Source organism: Sminthopsis crassicaudata, chromosome 4 (assembly GCF_048593235.1).
Source record: "Sminthopsis crassicaudata isolate SCR6 chromosome 4, ASM4859323v1, whole genome shotgun sequence".
NCBI lineage: Eukaryota > Metazoa > Chordata > Mammalia > Dasyuromorphia > Dasyuridae > Sminthopsis > Sminthopsis crassicaudata.
This window is the reverse complement of record NC_133620.1, coordinates 429,688,834-429,714,289: the sequence shown is the minus strand read 5'-3', so window position 1 is coordinate 429,714,289 and position 25,456 is coordinate 429,688,834. Positions and strand designations below refer to the sequence as shown.

The 25,456-nt window shown below is 40.8% G+C and overlaps 2 protein-coding genes across 5 annotated transcripts; both read right to left on the bottom strand.

Annotated features, from left to right (window-relative positions):
- Window positions 1-223: 223 nt before the first annotated feature.
- Window positions 224-5,611, bottom strand: CIMAP3 (ciliary microtubule associated protein 3). Of its 2 annotated transcripts, none has more exons than XM_074263041.1 (6): window positions 5,499-5,611; window positions 5,142-5,284; window positions 3,970-4,068; window positions 1,793-1,926; window positions 897-1,014; window positions 224-439 (listed from the first exon to the last, which is right to left on the bottom strand). In XM_074263041.1, the coding sequence occupies exons 1-6, from the start codon at window positions 5,521-5,523 to the stop codon at window positions 371-373; spliced, it is 588 nt and encodes a 195-aa protein (XP_074119142.1). In that variant the 5' UTR covers window positions 5,524-5,611; the 3' UTR covers window positions 224-370. The 2 variants fall into 2 exon arrangements, with proteins under 2 accessions (XP_074119142.1, XP_074119141.1); XM_074263040.1 differs by having other exon boundaries at window positions 5,397-5,505.
- Window positions 5,612-9,214: 3,603 nt separating this feature from the next.
- LOC141541420 (acidic mammalian chitinase) lies at window positions 9,215-25,033 on the bottom strand. Of its 3 annotated transcripts, none has more exons than XM_074265543.1 (11): window positions 25,009-25,033; window positions 22,335-22,364; window positions 20,368-20,569; window positions 19,747-19,803; window positions 17,911-18,076; window positions 17,320-17,444; window positions 14,662-14,785; window positions 13,297-13,482; window positions 12,068-12,187; window positions 11,813-11,954; window positions 9,215-9,593 (listed from the first exon to the last, which is right to left on the bottom strand). In XM_074265543.1, the coding sequence occupies exons 1-11, from the start codon at window positions 25,031-25,033 to the stop codon at window positions 9,322-9,324; spliced, it is 1,449 nt and encodes a 482-aa protein (XP_074121644.1). In that variant the 3' UTR covers window positions 9,215-9,321. The 3 variants fall into 3 exon arrangements, with proteins under 3 accessions (XP_074121644.1, XP_074121645.1, XP_074121642.1); XM_074265541.1 differs by lacking the exon at window positions 25,009-25,033 and adding an exon at window positions 22,542-22,666 and having other exon boundaries at window positions 9,216-9,593; XM_074265544.1 differs by lacking the exons at window positions 20,368-20,569; window positions 22,335-22,364; window positions 25,009-25,033 and adding an exon at window positions 20,178-20,276.
- Window positions 25,034-25,456: the final 423 nt, after the last annotated feature.

Here is a 25,456-nt window from a genome sequence, read left to right as displayed (position 1 = left end):
CTTTGTGACTATCTTGGATGATCTTAAACAAGCCATTTAACTTTATTTTTCTCATCTGTAAAATGAAATGTTAGGACTCCAGCTCTAAATCAAGAATCCTGGGGTTGAGAGTAGCTATTCATTTGTGCTCCCTCCAAATAAGAGTCATCTTTGGGGTTTCATGTCAGTGATTCCCAGGCCTATTTGCTTGAGTATATGCAACAAAATGGCACACAATTCAACATTGCTTTGAACATATTTTACAACATAGAATGAACCACTCCCTGCCTTGGGCTGAACCCTGGCGGACAAGAGGGTAACGGGGTATCTTGCTTCATGACATTAAGGCTAGCTGGGATTGAGGGAATGAATACGATGTCAGAAAGATCTTTCAGCTGTAATACAGGCTTAGATAGGCCACACGGTTCCGATGTATCCTGAACTCTTTATCTGTTATCAGCTGTAATGAAAATAATGCTTGTGAGTATCACATATTCAAATGATCATTCCCTTCCCTAGTGGTCCAGGGACACTGTCCTCTGTCCTTAGTTCTTATAGCTACCTTGCTTGTGTTATTTCTGGGGAATACCTAATCACTCAAATGAAAAATTACAAATGTAAATTTACATTTACAGGGTCCACAATAATATTCTCTCGCTCTGAATTCCCTTATCACTTAGAGATGGACATTGTATATATGCTGTCTTAGAATTATTCTCTGATTTCCTGATATTTGTACTCAGATCATAAATTCATAGATTTGTGTGTGTGGGGATGTATTTGGAGATCATCTACCTTAATTGATATATTCTTCTAGCAAATGGACTTTAAACTTCTAAGTCTTGTGCATAATCTGCCATGGTAACGTTCACACTTAAAAAGTCTATTGAATGAATGAATATGTCTCTAATTCATACCTCAGTTTTTAGGGTTCTTTTCTTTAGGACTGGCACTTGAGCCCAATCTGGAGATCCAAATTTCATTGGCCAGACGATTTTCCGAGAAAAGTGATACTGTGGATTATAAGTTCCAGGACTGGGGAGACAAATTCATACCATTTTTCATATATGTATTATCTATGAAAACCTATGAATGTATGAGGACCTCAGGACTCTGACTGCAGGGAAAGCCTGATTGATTAATTTCCTGTTCGGATGGGAAGGAAGGGAGGATCTTTAGCTAGATGTTTCACTGAATGCTAAAATCTAAGGTGCTCTATCCTTCCTAGTACCAGGGTCCTCAGAACAAAACATTTCTGTGACTATTCTATACCAAGTGATGGCTGGGGAGCCACAAGATTATGAGTTTTATGACTAATGGCAGGAGTTCAAGATGAAGTTGGTGGTTCAGCTTGGATATCTACTGTGAGGCAACAGGGGTTCTTTACCTGGGGTTAACAAACTCTTAAAATATTTCGACGACAATTCCAGAATATTGTTTTTCTTGTAACACTATGTATTTAAAAGCATTAAAAGGGATCCAGAAGCTTCAACCACACTAGCAAAGGGACATAAAAAAAGTTTAAGAACTGCTGGGTTTGTAAGTCCACTGATAATTATAACAGCACTAATTCTTCAAGGAACAGATCTTGGGAATACCCACAGAACTACAGATAGAGGTTGTAGTGCTTTTTAAAAAAATCTCTCATTCCTTGCTAGTAATGCATAATTATTCTAGGGAGGATAAATATTTCATGTTTTCTCTGGGGGGATTTAAATATAGGATCCATGACTAACTTTGACAGTTTGACCATCCTTAGCTGGCTACTTTCCTTATTGTGGTGGTATGAAAGAAAATCAAAGATTTGACATACCCAGGGAAATATGATGATTCTGTTGGTCTTTCATCAAATCGAGTTGAGATGGAGTTAAATGGAGCATAAGGAGGAAGAGTACAACTGGACTTAACTTTTTGTACTTCATATGAGCCTGGAGTGGGCATCAGCTCCTATTTACAAGAAAATATAATCATTGAATAGATTTTAAATAAACAAAGATGAGCTACACAGGCTTTCAGTGGTGGTGGTTGGGGGAGGTGGTGGTATAGACCTGGAAGACAATCAACCCCAAGCTAAATATGAATTGACTATAGAGTACCATATGGCCCCATCCAACAGGGGAAAAAGTACAGGGTAAGTGTCAAATAGTTTGGGAAGCAGTTCTTACAAAGAAAGCTAAAGAAGTAAGCTTATGGAGTTGGAGTTAGAGAAGAAAATAATTCAGATTCCTATTCTGTTCTTTTTAGCTATGTGACTTTGAGCAAGCCATATCAGTAAAGTAATTAGTTTCTCAATCTATAAAGTGCTGTTTTTTCTCTTTCTTCCTTTCTTCCTTCCTCCTCCTCCTCCTCCTCCTCCTCCTCCTCCTCCTCCTCCTCTTCCTCCTCCTCCTCCTCCTCCTCCTCTTTCTTCTTCTTCTTCTTCTTCTTCTTCTTCTTCTTCTTCTTCTTCTTCTTCTTCTTCTTCTTCTTCTTCTTCTTCTTCTTCTTCTTCTTCTTCTTCTTCTTCTTCTTCTTCTTCTTCTTCTTCTTCTTTTTCTTCTCTCCTCCTCCTCCTCTTCCTCCTCCTTCTCCTCCTCTTCCTCCTCCTCCTTCTTTCCTCCTTCTCTCCTCCTCCTCCTCCTCCTCTTCCTCCTTTCCTCCTTCTCTCCTCCTCCTCCTCCTCCTCCTTTCCTCCTTCTCTCCTCCTCCTCCTCCTCCTCCTTTCCTCCTTCTCTCCTCCTCCTCCTCCTCTTCTTCTTCTTCCTCCTCCTCTTCTTCTTCTTCCCCCTCTTCCTCTTCCTCCTTTTTCTTCTATTAACTATTTCACAATATATATTATCTACCTCACAGACTTCTGAGGAATCATTGGGATAAATATGCAATGTGTTTTGAAAACCTTGAAGTTCTAAATGATTGTTGTTGCTCAGTCATTTCAAACCCTTTGTGATCCCTTTTGGGGTTTTCTTGTAAAATTATTCAAGAAGTTGTGATTTCCTTCTCCAGGCCATTATAAAGATAAGGAAACTGAGGAAAATAGGGTTAAGTGTGTACCCAAGGTCATTCTGCTCATAATGTCTGAGGCCAGATTGGAAATCATGTAGGTGACTCTACCTGATTTTAACCCACTGCTTCATCTTTTGTGCCTTCTAGCTATCCCAATACAAATAATAATGATTTACAAATTATTTGAAGAATGCCCTTTGAAAGAAGGAGAAATGGAAGAAGAGGAGAGGAAACTGGCATTTTTAAGGGCTTATTATATGCTGCTATAGTTCAGTTGTATCCAGCCCTTCAAGACCCAAGGGTTTTCTCAGCAGACACTAGAGCGATTTTCCATTTTCTTCTCCAGACCATTTTACAGACGAGGAAACTGAGACAAACAGGGTGAAGTGACCTTCCCAGTTCTCACCTTTCTACTAAGTGTCTGAGGGCAGATTTGAACTCAGTAAGACCAGTTCTCCAGGTCCTGCACTATGGCACCCCCTAGTGGTCCTCACAAGATATCACAGATGTCCTGTCTGTTACAAGAGCAGGTTGTATGGGTGCAAGGCAAGGGGAGTGACTGGGAAGTAACAAAAGAATAAACTAAAAGAGCATCAATAAAATCTGAAAAAAAGATTCTGGGGCCAGAGTGCAGATTTCGAGTCCTGGCTCTGATGCTTCCTAGCTGTGTGGCTCTTGGTGAATGTCTCACATTAAGATGGAGAGCACACGGCCTGCACTGGTTACTTTTCAGGGTCTTGTGAGTCACCTGTGGATCTGAAAGCCCGCAGAGAGAAGCACCACTGCTACCGTGATGATTTTGTTGTCACAGGGACAGCCACATCGCCCCCAAGGGATGCAGACAGAGGCAGTCTGGAAATCCCGTTCCATGGAAAAGCTTGAGACAATCTCTGGCTTTCTGTTCTCCCTTCTTTCTCTCTCACATGTGTGTATATAATCAAATCAAGTCAGGCCTAGGCCCAATGCATGGATGACTTTTAAATCAAAGTATATGAAATTGCCACTAACCTTACTGTCTGATTTAAATCTCCGGCTTGTCCTGGATCCAATGATGTATCCCTTATTACTTGTGGGGGTCTTAGCAAGGTTGTAGGCCAGGTTATTTTTCTATAAATTTATACAAGTAAGAAGAATTTTACAAATTTATACATGTCAGGAAGCAATCCCACCGAGCCGCTTACCCCAGGACCAAGGAACATGTGATCATCTTTCATTCCGAAGTCCCCGTACCCAAAAGACCTTTCTTTCTCACTCGTCCATTACCACCCTAATCTTTGCACACCAATGTAGTGTCATAGAAAAGCAGCTGGATTTGGAATTTACTGCTGAGAGTTGAACTAAAGGACTTCCAAGTTCCTTTCAGGGATACTTATATACACAGCACAAACCAATTTATTAAGAATTTCCAGAAATCATTGAGGTGCAAAGATGCTGTTTAGCCCACAAAAGAGTTCATATCCTTTCTCTGGTCCCCCAAACTTTTTAGCCTTTTGGGAGCTCTCACGAGGAGCTTTTCTGGTGAAAGCTGCTCCAGCCTGCTATTAGAAAGCTACCTAGTTGCCCGTAATCCAGGAATTTCACAGAAGTCTGTGAAAGCACCAGGTTTATCTCAAAAGCCCGTGGGGGAAATCTTGATTTTTTGCTTTTCTTGAGGATATTGGGTTAGATTGTCAGGGGGGTCAGGGCTACAAAATGCAATGTAATGACTCAGCATGCAATTATATTGGAGGGAGGAGGGGGAGGTACTCAGTACTGAGCGTCATTGAGAAAAGGGAAGTTGTCTATTTAACATTATGGATAGTAGAGATATTTCAGAAAATGCTCTCAAAGGAGTATCATGGAAAATCGGGAGTAAGAGGAAGTATCCAAAGTAATAGCACACAGGGTTAATGAAGGGGAGTGGGAAATAGGAAATTGAATATGAAATATGTTGGAGGTCTGGGATCAGCACCCATATCAGGGAGGAACTGGGAAGTTTCATTTCTTAGAATTAACTCTGGGATTGGCTGAGGTTCAGAACGCAATGTGATTGCAAGGAGAGGGAATTTATTAGACAAATCCCTGGTGAGATATTTGATTGGTCAGGAACCCTGACACACTGGATCCCAGAGAAATAAGAAATAAGGATCAATAAACCCAAGAGATCAAGACGGGGGTGGGGGTGGGGACTAGATACTCACTTCTTCGTGAAGGTAGCATCCGGGTCCTCTGTGAGGTGCACCCCTGATGGGCACATTTTTAATACCTACTCTGTTTGGAGGATGGTGGTGGGGGAAGATTTTCCTCGGTTGGCATGATCCAAAACAATATTTCAGCTGCGCTTCTGAAGAAAGAGCAGAAATGCCCATTACAGGCTATGTCCCCCAAAACCAAGAGGGTGGCTTAGGGGAAGGAAGGATTAAATGTACGGAGAGGGTATTGATTGCGGCGCCCACCATATTCCCGCACTAAGTCAGCCCAAAGTTCCTCCATCCCTTCACGTCTCCTAGAGTCCCGACCCACCCAGTCCAAAAGCTGATGAAAAGCGCCCGACTGACCTGAAAGCTCCCATTCCCAGTTCATGTCGCGAGTTATGAATACAGTGGGTTGTCAGGGCAACAGAAGGGGAAGGCGTAGCAGAACGGAGAGCGCTGATTGCTTGGGACTCCAGGTGCGATAGGCGGGGAGGGGCGGCACAAGGAGAACAGAGGTGGGCAGATGTGCAAGGAGGTCACTCCCCAAATGCGCCCAGTTGGCCAAGTTCTTTCGCTTTCTCTCCCCCGGGCCGAGGGATATACCGCCTCAAAGTGTTTTTGTTCAATTCAGCTCCGTTGCTGGGAGTCACCAGACTTCAGGTTTGTAGAAGATGGATGTGATTCGATTTTTAATTCAACTTAGAATCGCTTTACGGACGTGCGCTTTCAGTGCTGCTGTTCTTGCTAATACTTTTTCTAGAGGAAAAGGAAGCGGATTTAATGTCCCTCTTCCCAGAATCATCATTCATTCGACTTTTGTAGCCTAATGAGATGTGTTTCTCCCACTTGAAAAAAGTGTAGCTTTGCTGTTCTCTGAATCGAAGGAAGGCACGGGGGTCCTTGTGGAAAGAGCACAACGGAGACCTCCAGTTTCGTGTGTAGTTTTTTCCCCTCTCTCTTCTGCTGGGTATGCGGAAATTTTATTCAGAATTTAGTAAGATTAGAATAATAATAATGATTGTTTTAATGAAGGAAAAGAAAGAGAGAAAGAAAGAGAGAACAAAAAAGAAAGAAAGATAGAAAGAAAGAAAGGAAGGAAGGAAGGAAGGAAGGAAGGAAGGAAGGAAGGAAGGAAGGAAGGAAGGAAGAAAGAAAGAAAGAAAGAAAGAAAGAAAGAAAGAAAGAAAGAAAGAAAGAAAGAAAGAAAGAAAGAAAGAAAGAAAGAAAGAAAGAGAAAGAAAGAGAAAGAAAGAAAGAAAGGAAGAAAGGAAGGAAGGAAGAGAAAGAAAGGAAGGAAGGAAGGAAGAGAAAGAAAGAAAGAAAGAAAGAAAGAAAGAAAGAAAGAAAGAAAGAAAGAAAGAAAGAAAGAAAGAAAGAAAGAAAGAAAGAAAGAAAGAAAGAAAGAAAGAAAGAAAGAAAGAAAGGAAGGAAGGAAGGGAAAGAAAGAAGGAAGGAAGGAAGGAAGGAAGAGAAAGAAAGAAGGAAGGAAGGAAGGAGGAAGGAAGGAAAGAAAGAAAGAATCAAAAACATTCAGGGAAACCATCTTCTTAATTTTCTAATGGATCTCCATCACAATGAATATTGTTGGTAAGTATATTATCTCTCAGTATGATTCCCTGCCTGTTGTTGATAATCGGAGTCATTCAGTAGGATTGTTTTTGTTATATTTTTGGAAGAATCTTTAGTGATTTTAACATATGAATGGAAGACACCTTGTTGAAAAAGGTTTTCCTCTAATAAATTATCTCTCTCCTCTTTTCTGGACACCATCCCCCCACCCCCCTTCTGTGTGATGCCTTTCCTCAATCTCTTTTGCTGGGTCATCATCTTATATCAAGTCCCTTAATTGTGGCTGTTATTCAAAATTTTGTTTTAGGCTTTTTATCTCATCTTTCATGGGTTTGACCATCGTCTCTTAGGTAAATGACTCCCGGAGCTGTACATCCAGCTCTCAAATCTTGAGCATCACCAATCCTGCATTGCCAATCCCCTATAGGACATTTCAGAATGGATGTCCTGAAGATGTCTGAGATGCAAGTCCTAAACTAAACTCCTATTTTTTCCTTAAACTCATCTTCTCTTCCTGGGGCTGTTAGGTGAGTATAGTGGATATGGAATGAGGACAGTGAGATGTAGTGCTGGGTCTGGAGTCAGGATGGACTTTGAATTGGGTTTCAGTCACTTTAGTTGTGTGACTAGGGCAAGTCACTTTCCCCTGTTTGCCGCAGTTTACTTATCTGGCGAATGGAGAAGGAAATGGTAAATCTAATCTCTTTGCTCCCCTCCCCCCAAAATCCTAAATGAGGTTATGAAGAAATGGAAAGGACTGAATAACACCCTTCCTTCCAAACTTTCCTATTGCTGCTGAAAGCGTCACCATCTTTCCAGTCTTCTCATTGGGTGCTATCCCCCCTCCCACAAGCTGGCTCTTCCTCAAACATTATTCCTCACCTCCCCCTTTTCATGTTTTTTGCACAGGCTGTCCCAATACCCGAAATTCACTGCCTCCTCACTCTATCGCATAGACTCCCTCTCTTCCATCATAAGAGAGATGAAGAATTGTTCTCTGCAAGAAGCCCTTCCCAATCACCCCCAGCTGTTAATGCCTTTCCTCCCAAATTACCTTGTATTTAACTACTTTAGCTGTACTTTTATTTGTTTTATATTTATGTTATAATGATAATAATTTTTGTTGTTTAGTGATTTTGGGGAACTTTTGGGATTTCCTTGGCAAAGATACTAGGGTGGTTTGCTATTTCACCATCTGACTGGATAATAAAAAAATATAGCATACATGCTAATTTCAGTTTGTTCATTGTGTCCAACCCTTTGTTGCCCCATATGGAATTTTCTTGGCCAAGATACTGGAATGGTTTGCCATTTCCTTCCCCTGCTTTTTTTTTTAGGAAATTGATGTAAATTTGCCCAGGGTCACATAGCTAGTAAGTTTCTGAGGCTGAATTTGAACTCAAGTCCTCCTGACTCCAGGCCTGGAGCTCTATCCACAGGGTCACTTTATTGCGCCGTGGAAAATATTTTTGTTGTTTGTTGTATCCAGCCTTTCATGACCTTAGCGAGTTTTTCTCAGCAAAAGTACTGGAGAGATTTGCCATTTTCTTTTCCAGACCATTTTACAGATGAGGAAACTGAGACAAACACGGTGAAGGGATCTTCCCAGTTCTCACTGCGCTACTACGGTCTGAGGGCAGATTTGAACTATGCATTATGGCGCCACCTGGTGGTCTTCGTGAAATATCACAGGGGTCCTATCTTACAAGAGCAGGATGTATGGGTACAAGGCAAGGGGCCTGGAAAGTGACAAAAGAATAAACTAAGAGAGCGTCAATAAAATCTAAAAAACAAAACAAAACAAAACAAAAAAAAAAAAAAGAAAGCGTTCGGGGCCAGAGGGCCTCTCTCTCCATAATAGCTAAATTTATATAGCGTCTACAATTTGTCAGGCACTGTGCTAAAAAAAACTTTACAAATATCTCATTCTATAAATGGAAAGTAGGCGTTGTTATCCCCATTTTACAGATGAGGAGACTGAGGCAAGTCAAAGTTAAGTGGTTTGCCCAGGATCACACGCTGGTGGTATCTGAGGCCCCATTTAGACGCCAGCCTTCATGTTATCTTGTGAGCTCAGTGTGGGAAAAGGCCTTCAAACGATCGGGAGAGGGACACGAAGAATGACTTCGGAACATCCTGAAGTAACTATTGGACAAGCGCCAGTGAAGGAGGATCCTCAAAATATTCTACCGTGGGGAGACTTCAAGTAAAACAAACACACTGGATCTGAGTTTGGATCTGCCCTGTACTAACTCTGAGGCAAGTCCCGGAGCTCGAGTTCCAGGGTGTCTCTCTGTAAAATGGGCATATGTTGTTCCTTCGCTTAGTCAGGGATTTATTCGATACCTACTCTGTGCCAGGCTAGGCCTGGGATAGAAAGAAAGCCGAAAGACAAGGAGATCCCAGTCCGATCTCACCGGGCTTTTGTGAATAGAAACTTCTATCACTCCCGGGACTTCCCTGACCGCTCCACCCTCGCACCCTCCCCTAAACGTCCCTGCGCCATTTCACGCGAGGCTTTGTGTTCTCGTTGCGGACTTTTATTGTCGAGTTATCGGAATAACATGGGCAAAGAGGATTCAGTCAGGGGGACGGGGGGAGGAACGGAAGGTCAAGTTCATGGCCAGTTGCAGCACTCGCAGCTGGGGTCAAAGACCAGCCCAGCCTGGCAGTACTGCTCGTAGGTGTTGCCGTTCAGACAGTGCCAGAAAGCGTTCCTGTTGTTGGCCACGGGGTAGAGACCGTCCGCTTTGCCGGCGCAGAAGCCGCTGCCGCCCGAGCTGCTCCCGGAACCGCTGCTCCCGGATCCGCTGCCGCCCGAACTTCCGCTGCCGCCGCTGCTGGGAGCCGAAGTGATGGGAGCGATGGGCTCGGCCGGGGCGGTGCAGCCTGGAACACAAGGGCGAAAATCACTGCGGCCTGCGCCGGGGCAGCGCGGGAGGGGCTCTGAGGGACATCCGGGACTCCGAGGTCCTGTGACCTCAGGGGAGCCTCTAACCTTAAACTAGCTGAGCCACGTTTCCCTGATGTGTAAATCTACATAAAAATGGCGGGAAGGGTTGTCACGTGACTATATTACATTAAGGATTACGATATAATTAATGTACCATTATAATGGACATAATATAGAACTATATTATATTATAATATATTAATATTAATGTTATATATCATAATATAATCTGTATCACAATATATTAATCTTAATATATTATATCACAATATAATCTGTACCATAATATATTAACATTAATATATTATGTATCATAATATAATTTGCATCGTAATATATTAATATATTATATATCACGATATAATTTATGTCATAATATATTAATATTAATATATCATAATATATCAATATAATTTATATCATAATATATTAATATTAATATATTATATATAACCTGTATCATAATATATTAATATATTAAAATATAATTTGTATCATATATAACATAACTACATTATATATTATAAACTATATTACTTTATAGTTCTCTATATACTCTATGGCTATATAGAACATATAAAAAATAAAGATAACATGCTTAAAGTATCCCACAAACCTTACTTAGACGGTGTAGCTGAAGGGGATAGTCACTAACTCTAGAGAATGCGGTTCCCTGTTTGAATCCTGTTCCTGATGCTATCTTTGTCATAGAATTTATTTCTACCTCTATAAAATAAAAGGCCTCTGAGATCCTTTCCAACTCCTGAGCCATGACGCCGTTACTATGGAAATAAGATTATTATGGTGTCTATTATGAGTAATTACGATATGGACGTTACAGATAATTAAGGATAATATTTGTGAAATGGAAACAATAGTATTTGTATTACCTTCCTCATACAACTCACGAGACACTGGATTCAGAGCTGCTAGGGACCTTTCTGGTCTATGTAAAGGAGACTCCTAAGGTTGAGAACTTAAGTGACACAGAAAAGTGGTAGATTCTAGATTTGAACCCGGTTTCTGTGATACTTTTTACCACTTCACCGCCTTGTTATATAAAGAGGGCTTTGTAAAGCTTTATCCTTTGGCCAGCCACGTCTATACCAAATAGGATCATACACTTAGAGTTTAAGGGACCTCTTCTTCCCGAGTTCAAATTCAGCCTCAGACATTTCCCAGCTGAATGAGCCTGGGCAAGTCACTTAACTGCCTGCCTCAGTTTCCTCATCTGTTAAATGAGCTGGAGAAGGAAATGGCGAACCGCTCCAGTATTTTTGCTGGGAAAATCCCAACGTAGATTCACAGAGAGTCAGACAAAGACTGAAAAATAATAAGAGTAGCCCCTCATTTTGTAGGGAAGGAAACTCAGGCCCAGTGGAATTAAGTGATTTGCTCAAGATCAAGCAGGTAATTAAATGCCAGAGGTGGGATTTGAATCCAAGATCTTCGATTTTTGCCAGTATTCTTTCTCTTTGGGTCTCAGCTTTTTTCATCCGTAACATGAAGGGATTGAATGAGGTGATGTTGCAGACCCTTTCCAGCGTTAAGTCCTAAGGCCCTATAAATCCAGGCCATGATGGTCCAGCATTCTGCCTTAAAACTGTCTGCCATTTTTTCTCACCTACTCCATCACTGATTGCCACTGTAAGTTGTGCTCTTGACATTATAATGCCAGGACAAGGACATCGCGTGTGATTTTCAGAAAATCAGGGACAGGGATTTAACCGCTGAGTATTTGAATTTGAATTATTTGAATTCTCTTTCATTTTCGTAGGCTGTGGGAAGTAGATAAGGAGTACTTTGGGACCCTGAGTACATCTGCAACTCCCCTGACTAGGAGCCTCAGTGATGGGAGCAATGGGCTCAGCAGGGGCCTTGCAACCTGGGAGGAGGGAAGCAGGTCATTAAAACTCTTTACTCGTAGTCTGAGAATTGAATAAAGACTTGGAAGATCCTAATTTGGCCAGATTCCATATAAGTGACTCTGGGGATTAAAGGGCCCATTTCTCATGTGGAGAGAAACAAATATTAAGACTGTTCAGGTTCCTTTCTCTCCCTTCATTTTCAAAATCCAGGGAATGGGAAGAACAATACCTATCAAGTACCGAGGAAGAGGGGAAGAGGAAAGGGTACATCTGCAGCTCTCACTCACTTGCACTCTCCAGACCCAGGGCATTCTTCAGGGTGTTGATCAGAGGGTATTTTCCTTGGTTACAGAAAGTCCCAGTGAAGTCATCCAGGTCAATGGCCCAGACCATGGCTCCTCCAAAGTTATTCTTCTTCAGCCACTCAGCCTGTGGGAGTAGGGTGGATGTTTGCTCCAGGCCCAGACTTGGGTTCTCCCAAGACTTTGTTTGGGCTACAAATAGGGATGAACTGACTCAGGGAATCCGGAGAAATACTCTACCTTGATTTGGAAGCTCTTGGGGTTGTCATAACCAACCCACTCATTGCCTTTGTAAGCATAGGGCACGTCCTCAGAAGCCTCCCACACCTGAGTAGCACCGTTCTTCAGGAAGGGGCAGATCTGAGAAATGAGAATAATGAGGTAGAGAAAAGCTTTCAAGAAAGGGGGTGAGTGAAAATGACTTCTAGGGGAGAGCATGGACACTTGCACTGAGATTCTAATTCCTTCCAAATCTTGAATCACTTATTTTTAGTAATATAAAAATATTGGGAAACATAGAGAAAGGGATTAGTTTAGGTTAGGAGCTCTAGACCTGGCATATATCAGGGGGGTCCATGAATTTGGGGTGGGAAAAATTATATTTTAATTTTCATTAACCTCAACACTTTGTTTTATTACTTAAACCTCCTGGGAGAAGAGGCCCATGGCCATCATCAGATGGCCAATGGATGTTTATAGCATAAAAAAAGTTAAAAACTCTTGGTCCAGATACGTGATTTTTCAAGACCCCTTCCAAATGTAATATTCTCTGATTCTACAGTAACAACTAGGATGTAAGTATGGCCTGGCAGTTTTTAAAACTGTAGATTTACAAAGATCCCCTGATGAATGTTTGCTCTCCCACAATCTCTAGATGAGAACTTGATATTTCTCTGTGTCTTGGGTGAGGATCCAAATAAAAGTCAGATTTTTCTGTTCTTCCAGCTGCCCTTCTAAGGTACAAAAGAACAACGGAAGGCAATTCTGGTACCATGGAAAGAGAATTAACACTGGAGAAAGAGAAGTCAAGTTCAAATCTAGACTCTGATACTTTCTGTGTGAGCTGAAGAATTCACATGATTCTATTTAACATGCATGGGAATGACTGCCATCGAGGGGAGGGGATGGAGGGAAGGAAGGGAAAACAGAAGTGAGTGCAAGGGATAATGTTGTAAAAAATTATCTATGCATATGTACTGTCAAAAAAAGTTATAATTATAAAATTAATTAAAAGTAAATAAATAAAAAAAGAATTCACATGATTCTTAGTTTCCTTATCTCTAAAATGAAAAGGTTTGGATGAACTCTGAAGTCTCTTCTAGCTCAAGGTAAAAAATATTTCCCTTCTATTTCCTGCTTTGAATTATGGGACATTTGGACAGAATAAGAAGGTTAAGCATCTGGGAATATGCAAAACCTTTACATTAATAATAGATTTTCCCCTTTTCATATAAGTTCTAGACACTTACCTCATAGTAAGCCCAGAAGCCAGACTGCCTGGTGTAGGGCCCAGCAGGACCAGGGCCAGAGGTAGGGGCCCCAATGCCAGTTTCAGAAGGATTGCTCAAGATGAAGGTGTGTCCATAAGATGGGAATCCAACAATGAGCTTCTCAGCCGGGGCGCCATTGTTTTTCCAGTAGTTCATGGCGTAATCCTGCAACGGAGGCACATTTAACCTTGGCCCATCTTTCTAGGTCCAGTTCAAACACTTCTTTCTTGAAGCATTCCCTGATTATTTCCAGTTAATAACTACTAGGATATAAGTTTTGGCCTGGCAGTTTTTAGGGCTCAATAGATTTATAAAGTTTCCATGATGAATGCTTGCTCTCTTACAATTTCCAGATGAGAACTTCAGATGTTCTCTGTGGCCAGAGTAAGGGTCTGACATCATCAAGAGCAGTTTGTACTTCTCTTAAGCATATCAAGTTATATAACTATAATAGCTAGTTATATTTAATTGTACTTAAATGATTATAACCAATTATAGTTATTGTGTTGTAATGAACAAAGAAATATCTTTTCTCTTCTTTGGGGTTATTTGAGCTTTCAGAATATGTCCTCAAAGAGATTTAAAAAATTTTTACTTTTCTGTCTTCCTCAGCATTCAACATAATACTTCATGTATAAATAGATGTTTAACAAGTGATTGATGCATTAATGAATGCATGAATAAATACTTATTCCATCCAGGAGGCAGATTCATAATTAGTAGTTTTCTACCTGGCACAGTCAAATTATCAAAGTAGATATGTAAAATGCTTTGAAAATCTCAAAACTATATACACATGTAAGTAGTAGCAGTAGCATTATTATTTGAGATTTTATTTGTAGAGCACTTAACCCAGTGCCTGGAATATTGTGAACATTGTATAAATTCTTATTCTTTTCTCTTTCCCTAGTTCAGAGGAAGGAGGCATTTATTGAGCACCTACTATGTGGCAGGCATTGAGCTAAGAGCTTTACAAATATCATCTCATTTCTTCCTTATAATCCCCATTTCCCAGTAGAGAAAATTGAGGCAAACTGAGGTTAAGTGACTCGCCTAGGATCTCACACTGTTCCAGAGACTTAGGCTGGATTTCATCTCTGGTCCAGCTTTACCTATTTGGTCACCTAGGATGAGGAGGACTAATGGTGCTGGCCATGGGAGTAGTAAGCTTGACATTGCATAGTTAATTACTAATGAATTGATCCGTTGTCCCATTCCCCAGATATGTATTAAAAATGATCAATTGATTAAATTGTTCAGGAATCTGGACTGACAATGCCTTTTTGCCCTAAATTGGTGATCTTCTTCACCTCCAACCCTCCAGTTTTTGCAGGGGTCACTCACCACGTTGAGGTAAGCATTGCTGCCTGTATCACTGGGGTTTTTGTACAGGGGGCTGTTCTCTCCAGTGTAACCCTCCCAGGAGCCGTGGAGGTCGTAGGTCATGACATGGATGAAGTCCAGATACCTGGTGTGGAGAACAGAATTAATGGTGATTTCTGGTGTTTGTACCCCTGCCTGGAACAGCCTCCCATCAGATTCAGTTCTGTTAAATAAGTGCTATCACTATGCACTGGGGAAATCAGTTGAACTCTGAAGGTAGAAAACAATTTCAACAGATAAGAGATATAAAGGCATTCCAGGTACTGAGGTAGGACTGTGCACATGCATGGAAACAGGAAAGTGGGGAATAGCTTGTTGGTTATGTAGTTTGGCTAGAATGCAGGGTGGATAAAGAGAAATAGTGTCAAATTAGCCTAGAAAAGTAAGTTGGACCCAGTCTCTGGAGGGCTTTAAACCACAGACACAGAGTTTTTAAAAAAAATTTAATTTTGAAGGAATGCCATGACAATATTATAATTGATTTTTCTTTTTTAAAAAAATATTTCCCAATCATCAAAAGTTTTCAAGCAAGGGAGTAATAACTATAAGAAGAATGGATTTGTCAAGGGAAGAATGAAAATAGGGAAAACAGCTAAATAGAGGACTTTTAAAAAATAAAAAAAAAAATATTTCCCCTAATCATATGTAAAAACATTTTTAATATTTGTTTTAAAAATGCTAATTTCTAAATCCTTTCCTCCTTCCCCCCCCCTTTCCTCCCCCTGGGACAGTTTGCAGTTTGATATAGATTATACATATGCAATCATGCAAAACATATTTCCATATCACTCATGTTGTGAAAGAAAACCCAGAAAAAATAAAGTTGTCATTCATGATTAATGAACACTTTCTTACTTTTTATCAGGAATTCAGATATAATAATGAGCCTTCCTCTTTTCAGCTCTTCAACAGATGAATAAATATTGGAAGAGGGAGTAGTGAGGGGCCATTGAAGAAGGAGTGTTCCATTCATGAATCTTAATTTTATTGGCCTTTTGTAAATCAAGAGAAACCTTCAAGCTGCCAGAGCTGAGATATGGTCAGAATATAGAAAGTGCTCTGAGAATTCTATCATGATTAGAAGACAAGGAATAGTCAGAGAGATAAAAAGATGTATGCAGGTATTTCATTCTCTATCTTTTGCTTTCCCCTACCCTTTGGCAGCTATATTAGAGAGCATGAAACCTCAAAAGTGAGAATGGCCAGGGGATTCAGGAGCAACTACCCTCTGGTCCCTCTGGGAGGTTGGGTAGTTTCTAAAAAGCAGACCAACAGGGCCTAGATCATTCTGTAGTTTTTACAAGAATGTGTGTCTGTGTCTTTAGAGGTATGGCTAGTAATTATATTTTTAATTTGTGAGTTATTTTGTGTTCAAAAATCTATGTTAAACTAAGAATTTTTCTAAAATCTCATGTGCTTGCAAGTCCTTATGAAATACTTTCCCCCCCCCCCCCTCTCTCTAGAGCAGAGTATTTGACTAATTTTTTTTTGGAATTAGTCATTTTTTTGGGGAAAAGTTCCAAGGCTTGCTCATCAGAAAAGGGAACCAGCTGCACTCCCCACTCTCTTCCAAGAGTATTATTTATAACAAGTTACTGAGCAGAAGAATGATATGTGTAGATATGATGTGAAAGAAATGTAATGAATGAATTGGAGGCAGAGAGGTCCTTTAGGAGGCTGTTATTGTAGTCTAGAAAATGATGCATATATAGAAAGTCTAGAAAAGTGGTAAGAAAAACATGAACTAAGTGAGTAGAAAGATGATAAAGATTGCTGAGATTAAGTGGGAAGTGATTAGATATAAGCAATGAGGAAGGGAGAGAGAAGAGTCAGAGGTGACTCCAGGATTTATGGAGTTGAGTGACTTGGAAGGTGGTGATGTTATAGGAAGGGAGAAGGAAGTTGCAAAGATATGCAGCTTTTGGGGAAAAGATTATGTATTTAGTTTTAGTGTTGAAGGAATACCCAGGGGGTGGTTTGATGGGAAGGACTAAAAATCAAAAGAAATAATGGAGTTGAATAGAAAATTGGAGGATTATGTGTTCAAAGGTAATAATTCAACATAAATATTAGGGTTGGATAAATTGGAGGATTATGTGTTCAGAGATAATAATTTAAACCTTGGGGATTGGATGAGATGGAAAAAAAGGAAGAAAAAAGAGTCATGGATGACATCTTTAGAGATAATATTTACTTAAGGGGTAGGAAGATGAGGGTAAACTAGCAAATAATAAAGAGAGCAAGAGAAGTAGGAGAATGAAAAGAACAAAGCAGGGGAAAATAATAGGAAGGAGGGAATAGTCAGCATCAGCAAATACTTCAGAAATACTGAAAATCAATCAAAAAGCATTTATTAAAGAGCTTCTCCATGCTAAGCACAGAACTAGGTATAGGGTAGGGTAAGAGGGGACATTAAGGATTATAAAAAGTCTATTGGAGTTAGCAATCAAGAGGTTATTGTTCATTTTGAAGACAAATTTCCCTAGAGCAAGGAGTTGTGGAATATGTAGGAGATTGGAAACCTTTCCTGAAGCCTTTTGCAGGATAAGATGGACCTGACATTTGGCTGCCCCAACACAAGTAGCAGCTGACCCCAGAGGGACGCTTGGGGGTACTCACTGAGAGAGCTGGGGGATGTCGTAGCCAGACTCGATGTTGGAGATGCCGGCGGCCACGGCAGCAGTGACCATCAGCCTGGGTTTGTTGATCTGCTTGGCTTCCTGCTCAAAGGCTTCACGCATTTCCTGTGGGCAAGCAGGAGAGAGCAAGTGGACAGCAGCCCCCCCAAAATGAGCTCCTCTCTGGATTCAAACATGCTTTTCCATAGATGGTTTATCTCTAAGCATCAGCAATTCAATTCAGTTCATAGGACCATGGGGAAAGGGATGTCTCCTTGGTTGCTAGCATATAGCAATCACTTCATAAATACTTGTTGCTTGGTTGATTGCAAGGGATGGTCAAGTATTTATGAAATCTCAGGCACCAAGGATAAAAAAAATTAGTCCCTGACTTCAAGAAACTTATTTTCTATTGTGGTGCAGAGGGAACCTAGAAGTGGCAATGGGATTGGAATGGGAGAAGGGCTGAGGTGCATCTGGTGCTGGAAAGGCTACCAGGGAGGCTGTCTCATCCAATAGAGCTGGGGCTCAGTGTGAGTCAGAGGATGGAGGAAGGAGACAGGGAAATCACAGTAAGAGGTGTCCAGCTCACCTTGACCAGCACAGTGAAGAGGTTCTTGTCCTGAGGAGGGCTGCCACGAGACCCAGGGTACTCCCAGTCAAAGTCCAGCCCATCAAACTCATACTGGCGCAGAAATTTGATGACGGATTTGATGAAGGTCTGGCGGTTCTCGGGAGTGGAAACCATGGTAGTGAATCTGAAGGAGATGGAAAGAAGATGGAGTAAGGAAATCCACATGCAGATTGCACCCTAGATGACTTCTTGTTACCTTTCTAAGTGACCTGTAAAGCTCTGTTAATAAGACATCTCACACTGTGCCCATCTCTAGTTCACACTTTGAAACCAGAGAGCATGGTCCTTTCTTTGGTCATCCTAGTAAAACTGTGACTACCCCTGATTCTCCAGCTGGAAATTTCCGTAAAAGTTTGATGACTGACATTTCTTCAATGTTCTTCACTTTTTCTATCTTCTCTATTCCCCAAACCTCTTGTTTTTAATCTCCCCAATATTTCTTGAAGTCAACTCCCTTTCTAGTTTTTAAATCACTCTTTATATCTAGTCTCTGATCTCTCTGGGTTCATTGTTGAATAGATTCTTCACAATTTGCTTCAAAACTCTTAAATGCATCCAAGCCCTCACCAGTTTTCTCTTCTCTTTTCTCCTACTCTTACTTTAGCCCTATTTACTCATATAAAGTCCCTTTATATATTCTACCCTTCCCCACTCCTTCTTTCTGATGTATTAATGTTAATAACTCTATCCTGTTCTCATTCATCATTCTCTATTATTATTCAGTTTTCAGAATTCCTTTAGCTTCCCAAACTAATTAGAGATAAAATGGTAGCTTTTCAAATACGAAGCCTCTATAATTACATTGTCATTCACTCCCCTATCCAATACACGGACTCTATTAGGTAAATACAATCACACCAGATCCTCAGTGTTCATGCAGTGGAATTATTATAACCATATCCTTAGAAATCTGAGACTCACAATTGGAAATTGTGTCATCTAAATCCCCCTTCCTGAAACAATAATCTCTTCTCCATGAAATACCTCTAGTGACAGTGCCTCTTTACCTTTTGGGGCAACCCATTTTCTGTTCTACTTTTTAAGGCAGTTTTTCTTTCTATTAGGTCAAAATCTACCTTTTTGCAACTTCTACCCATTATTCTTTCTTCTGACATTGAAAACCAAGTGGAATAAATGTACTCCCTTCACACGATAACCCTAGGAGATGGTCAACATGACTCCCCTAAGTAGCTACTTGTCCAGCATCAATTTCTTTAATAGATCCTTGGGTGTCATGGTGTTCCAACCCCGTCTTTAGCCTGGTTTTCAATATGCTCCATCCTGAAATAGCCTAGAGCTAAACGTAGGGTCCCAGCTTTGGTCTAAGCCATGAATAGTTCCTTTTACGTTTCAATAGTTATAGAATGTCAATCTGGAAGAGATCTTAGAGATCAAAGTATCAAACACGCTCATTTTTCAGAAAAAACTTGAGGTTTAGAAAGGGTGAGTTTTTCCAGGTTATATTCTGGTTAGTGTCAGAGCTGAGAACAGGACCCAGTTTCCCACCTCCTAGGTTAGTGAAAATCTCCTAGAATGAAGCTCCAGGAAGAATGTCCTTGATTCGGATGATTTCTGTTCTATTTACTTTATTAATGTTTATGTCTTTAAATCTTGGTTTGTTTGTGTGTTTTTTTTTTTGTTTGTTTTTTTTTGTATCTCAGTTATGGTATCAGTCTTACATTGTAAGATCCCCTTGGCAGGGAAAATTTGGCCTGGCCTCTCTGCAAAGCACCTCAGTGCTTAAAAAGCAGCTCTTTTACATCCACTTGCTGTCAGTTCTGACCCTAGACTTACGGGGCAGTTCCGAAGTTCCAGCCTCCGATGGCCAGGAGAGTCTTCAGTTCACTGTTCCTGTGGAGACGACAAAGAGGGAATGTTAGAACCTCCTTGTACTGAGCAGTTTCTCAGAGTGAGACATGGCGTTCGTAGCTGAACGGGGCGTCCCTGGGATAGAGCTGAGGGGCCAGACACTTGGGGGTTCTCCTCCATCTATTTGTGGAACAAAAATGTCAGTGAGTGTCCTTTTGGGACCAAGTCTGCAGGGCGTTTAGTCTTGGAAAAAGAAGGTACTGTCGGTGACTGTGCTTGTCTGCCATGTGCCTAATTTTCAAACATTAAGGGAAGGCTAAGGGCTTCTACTCCATCGGAGCAAGTTACAAATCCTAGGCAGGATTAGGGGAGCAGTGGGGAATGGAGAGGATGAAAGGGAGCAGTCACATAAGTACTTTCTGTGAGCAGCTGGGGGCTGCGCCGGGGGCTCTGAGGTCATGGGGCCCTTTCACCCTCCCAGCAGCCCTGAGAGGTGGGTGCTGTGTCAGTGCTCTTGGTTAGTGGGCCCAAGTGTGTAGCGCCTGATCCTAGATCCGAGCTCGGGCCTTCCCACCCCCGGGGCCCAGCCACTGGCCCCCTCCTTACTGGTTTTTCAGACCGTTGAAGGATTTGTAGAGGGTGACGTCATTCCACTCAATTGTGGTGATCTCATTGTTTCTCATCCCAGCAAATGCATAGATCAGGTGAGTGCAGAGGCAGGGGTCAATGTTCTCTGGCTTGAAGCGCCCCAGGCCTGGCCGGTACTGGGCCCAGTTGGTGAAGTAACATGTCAGGTGGTAAGCAGAGCCTGTGGGCAGCACGGAGCAAAAGTCACAGCGAGGGACAGTGGTGGAGCCTGCTAGTCCATCACTCACTCACTCACTCATTCATTCACTCACTCATTCACTCACTCACTCATTCATTCATTCACTTATTCACTCACTCATTCACCCACTCATTCATTCACTTATTCACTCACTCATTCACCCACTCGATTCATTCACTCACTCATTCACGTCATTCACTCACGTCACTCATTCACGGTCAAGGTCACTCATTCACTCATTCATTCATTCACTCACTTATTCACTCACTCACTTATTCACTCACTCACTTATTCACTCACTCACTTATTCACTCACTCATTCATTCATTCATTCACTTATTCACTCACTCATTCACCCACTCATTCATTCACTCACTCATTCACTCACTCACTCACTCATTCACTCACTCATCCACTCATTCATTCACTCACTCATTCATTCACTTACTCATCCACTCATTCACTCACACTCATTCACTCACTTATTCACTCACTCATTCATTCATCAAGTATTTATTAAGTATCTTCTATGCACTGACAATGCAACTCAAGAACCTTACATTCTACTGGAGAAAACAATGCACACAAATATAAGACATATATATATATATATATATATATATATATATATATATATATACACACACTAATACACAAACTAGATATAAAGTAATTTTGGGGGTAGAGGAGGGCACTAATAAATGGGGTAAGAGAGCAGAGGGTAGTCTTCTATCTTATAGGAGATTGCACTTAAGTGGAGGTTATAATAATAATAGTAGTAGTAGTAACTAGCATTCATAAAACACCTTAAAGTGTGTAAAACATTTTTATATACATTATTTCATTTGATTCTCACAACAACTCTGTGAAGTTGATCCAGTTATGATCCCTATTTGCAGATGGGAAAAGTGAGTCAAGGGACTTCTCCAGGATCATACAGTTGGGAAGTGTCTCAGGTAGATATTTAACTCAGTCATTTCTGACTCAAAAGCTGAATGTTCAGTGGGATTAAGGGCAGTTCTCCTGGTAGAGGATAGTGATTTGGGGGAGAATCCCAAGTGATGTTTTATCCATTACTCACTTCTACCTGACTGTGGGGTCTGATGGTAGAATGATTACTCTAAATTATTTCCAGCTACTGAACTAAGTTGGCTTTCTCTGAGCTCCTTGAACAACCTGTATAATGTACAGAGATTATCTGCATTTAATAATAATAATATTAATAATAAAATCTGCATTTAATTTAACAATAATACTAGTGAATAGAATGCTGGGCCTGGTGTGACCCTGGGCATTTCATTTAACCCTGTTTGCCTCAGTTTTCTCATTTGTAAAATGAGCTGGAGCACGAAATGGCAAAGCTCAAGGAGCCCTAAATAGTGCAGGAGTAAGAGGGGCCACAAAGAGTTGGATGCAACTGAAATGGTAGAACAGCAACAATAATAGCTACCGATTAAAAACTGCTTATTTGGTCCCGTGCATTTTATAAATATTATCACATTTGCTTCTTACAATTACTCTGGGAGACAGGTGACATTATTATAACTTATATTTTATGATGGAATACACTGAGACAGATTTTGTGACTTGCTCAGAGTCACACAGATGATAAATGTCCGAAACAGGACTTGAACTCCGCCATGTCCGCTAGCTGCCCTTTGTATATGTGAGAACTGGTCCTATGAGGACCTTGTAAAAACAAGTGTGAGTGTAGGGTAGGGAGGGGAGGTGGGAGCCGGTAACTTACCCAGCTGAGCTAGCAGCACAAGGGCCAGACCTAGAGAAAAAGAAAAAAAAAACTATCAATAAATGCTTATTAAGTATCTAACACAGTCCAGACACTCTACTAGGTCCTGAGGATATAACAGAAATGAAAATAGAAATAGTCTCTCTTATCCAGGAACTCATTCTATCAATCAGAGAATGTTCTATTTGGTTCCAATAGTTTTCATACCTCCTCTCTTGGGATTACTTAGGATCCAACTTTTCCCAATCATAGTGTTTTAAGTGAGTTTTCAGGGAAGCTCAGAATATTGTGTGCTAAAGAGCGGAACTGAAATTAAACCTCCAAAGTCAAGGTGATGAGCTCCCACTTACATAGACATTCCCAATTTGCAGGCTGCTCTTCCATAAAATCACAGAATTCCAAATATGGAAGCAACCTCAGAGAGTGTCAGACCTAGTCTACAGGAATTCCTGACAAATGGTCATCCAGCTTCTACTGGGAGTCTCCGGGGGATGGAGAGCCTGCATCTCGATGGATCAGTGGATAGAGTGTCGGACTTGGGATAAAGAAAGCTTGAGTTCAAATTCTGCTTCAGATGTATATGAACTCCGTCTCTAGGCTAGTCACTTGTTCTCTTAAGTTTACTCATTCATAAAGTGGATAATGGCTAAGCTAATTCTAGCTTATAATTGTGAAGGAATATTATTGCACTAGAAGAAATGAGCAGTTTGCTTTCATAAGAATCTGGAAAGAAGTAAATGAACTGAAGCAAAGTTAAATGACAGAACCGGAGAATATTGTCAGCAATATATGATCAACTGTGAATGACTTAGCTTTTTTTTTTGTTTGTTTTTTGTTTTGCTGAGGTAATTAGATTTAAGTGACTTGCCCAGGGTCACACAGCTAGGAAGTGTTAAGTGTCTGAGGCCAGATTTGAACTCGGATCCTCCTGAATTCAGGGCTGGTGCTCTATCCACTGCGCCACCTAGCTGCCCAATTTAGCTATTCTTAACAATACATGATCCAAGATAGAGTATGAGGATAAAATAAGATAACAATATATATATATATAAAATACATGGTCCAAGATAGAATATGAGGATCAAAGAAGAGAATATATATTATATTAAATATATATATTAAAGTTATATGTATATATATATATATGTAAAAATTTTAAAACCCTAAAGTACTATATAAATGCTTTGTTGTTACTTTTCTAAGGCAGCCCTTTCCACTTTTGGACAATGTTAAATATAAAGAAGACTTTTTTTAGATTGAGCCAAAATCTACCTTTCTGACATTTCCGCCCATGACTCCTTATTGTGTGGTCTGAAACCAACTAGGATAAGGTTAACCCTCCTTGTACAAAACATTTACACAGCCGAAGACTGGTCTCATGTCTCATTCCTTGGGCAGATTACAGCAGAGATATCTCCCACAAGCTTCTGGATGCTAAGCCTTCCTTAAGGAAACTTAAGATCCCACCTTCCTCTGTGATTTACTCTTTAGCAGCCCAGAGGTCAGACTAGGGGTCCAGACAAGGAAATAGTCTTTGTCCAGGATGTTGTCCAGGGTTCCCAGAACACATAGAAACTTTCGCTGCAGAACCTTGCCTTTCCTCCACTCATCCATCATTTATCTTGGGATCAATCATTCAGCTGATTGACATCAGATCCTATTTCTCTAAGGAGAATATGCTGAGGGGAATTTTGAAGTAATAAGTGGAATAGTTCAAGTTCCATGGAGCACGTAAACTAATGGGTTAGAATAGAATGTCAAAGAAAAATCAAATGAAAAAAAGTAGTGTGTGTATGGACACATTTAACTTCTCTCTATCCCGCTCTAACCTCCATAAAGAGCTGAATAAATGCACCATCCTGGACCCCTTATTACACAGCCTTTTATTTTTCAGCTTTCCTTTTTTTTCTCCTGGCTGTTGTATTTGATTTGGTAAATAAAATTAAGAGAAATCAAGAAGTAGTACCAAGAGTGGTCACTGGAAAAATAGGAAAAACCTAACAGGACGTAAAAGGGAGGCGGCAGGTGGGGCCATATCACCATCAAAAGTAAAGAGAGAGGGGCAGCTAGGGGGCGCAGTGGATAGAGCACCAGCCTTGAATTCAGGAGGACCCGAGTTCAAATGTGGTCTCAGACACTTTATACTTCCTAGCTGTGTGACCCTGGACAAGTCACTTAACCCCAGCCTCCAAAAAAAAAAAAAAAAAAAAAAAGAGTTAACAATCTGCCTTGGTGGGAAGAGTATCCACCTTGAGAATACTGCACATCAATAAGAGCATATGTCCAAACTAAAAATAAACCAATTACTGTTCATATAAAGAGAGGAGGGGTCTTGCAACAAGAACAGGAGTCAGTCCCGGGAGCAGGACATTTCAGGATCTTAGGCATCTTTGAACTCATCTGAACACGACAAGCATTTATTAACCATGTACAATAACTCCCTCAGGTCTTTCATTTTTGTCTCTGTCTCATTGCCTAACCCAGCATTTGCCACATAGGTGCTTAAGAAACGCTTAGATTTGTGAAAATAAAATATTGTACTTAATAGTTTTTTCCTAGTTCTAAACCTCTGAACTTATTATCATACCTAATGATTCTTTGCAAAGGACCTAGAAAGAAAAGAGAAAGAGTAAAGTCTCCAGGGATTGACTTTCTCCTTGGAGCATTGACTCACCAGTGAGGAGGATGGACTTTGCCATGGCTGCTGTCTGTACTGATCTAGCAGGGTTTGGTCTCCAACTTTTATACCCCCTGATCCAAGTCTTATCAGGAGGGTTCTAATTATGGAGGGACAGATAACCCAGCAGTTCATGTGGCTAATCAGTAAATCAACAGACCTCCCCTCCACACCAAATAATAAAAGGAATATGATGAAGTGGTCCCTTCAAAGGGCAGTGATGATGGGACCAGCTTAATGGCTCTTTGGGCCATTTCCAGAGCTGATAAGCCATTACAGAAGGAGGCTAGCTGGGTTTTGGGCTGTGGACATTTCGTGCCTGGAATAAAAGCTTGTTTGCCTCAGATGGAATCAACCACCACTTTGGAAAGTAATCAGATTAACAAATAATTTCTTTATGTGTAATTTTATAGCCTCTGTTTATCTTATTGAGGGTCAAGGGAGT

What these genes read in the sequence shown, in the direction of transcription:
- LOC141541420 (XM_074265541.1), bottom strand. Translation starts at nt 22,584, where the DNA reads ATGATTGGGAAAAGTTGGATCCTAAGTAATCCCAAGAGAGGAG. An exon ending in AAGTAATCCCAAGAGAGGAG is followed by an intron (nt 22,365 to 22,541) that starts GTATGAAAACTA and finishes CTTTTTCTCTAG; the next exon opens with GTCTGGCCCTTGTGCTGCTA. An exon ending in CCAAGAGCTTCCAAATCAAG is followed by an intron (nt 11,955 to 12,067) that starts GTAGAGTATTTC and finishes CTACTCCCACAG; the next exon opens with GCTGAGTGGCTGAAGAAGAA.
- CIMAP3 (XM_074263040.1), bottom strand. Translation starts at nt 5,433, where the DNA reads ATGGAGGAACTTTGGGCTGACTTAGTGCGGGAATATG. An exon ending in GATGCTACCTTCACGAAGAA is followed by an intron (nt 4,069 to 5,141) that starts GTGAGTATCTAG and finishes ATAAATTTATAG; the next exon opens with AAAAATAACCTGGCCTACAA. An exon ending in GATTTAAATCAGACAGTAAG is followed by an intron (nt 1,927 to 3,969) that starts GTTAGTGGCAAT and finishes TCTTGTAAATAG; the next exon opens with GAGCTGATGCCCACTCCAGG.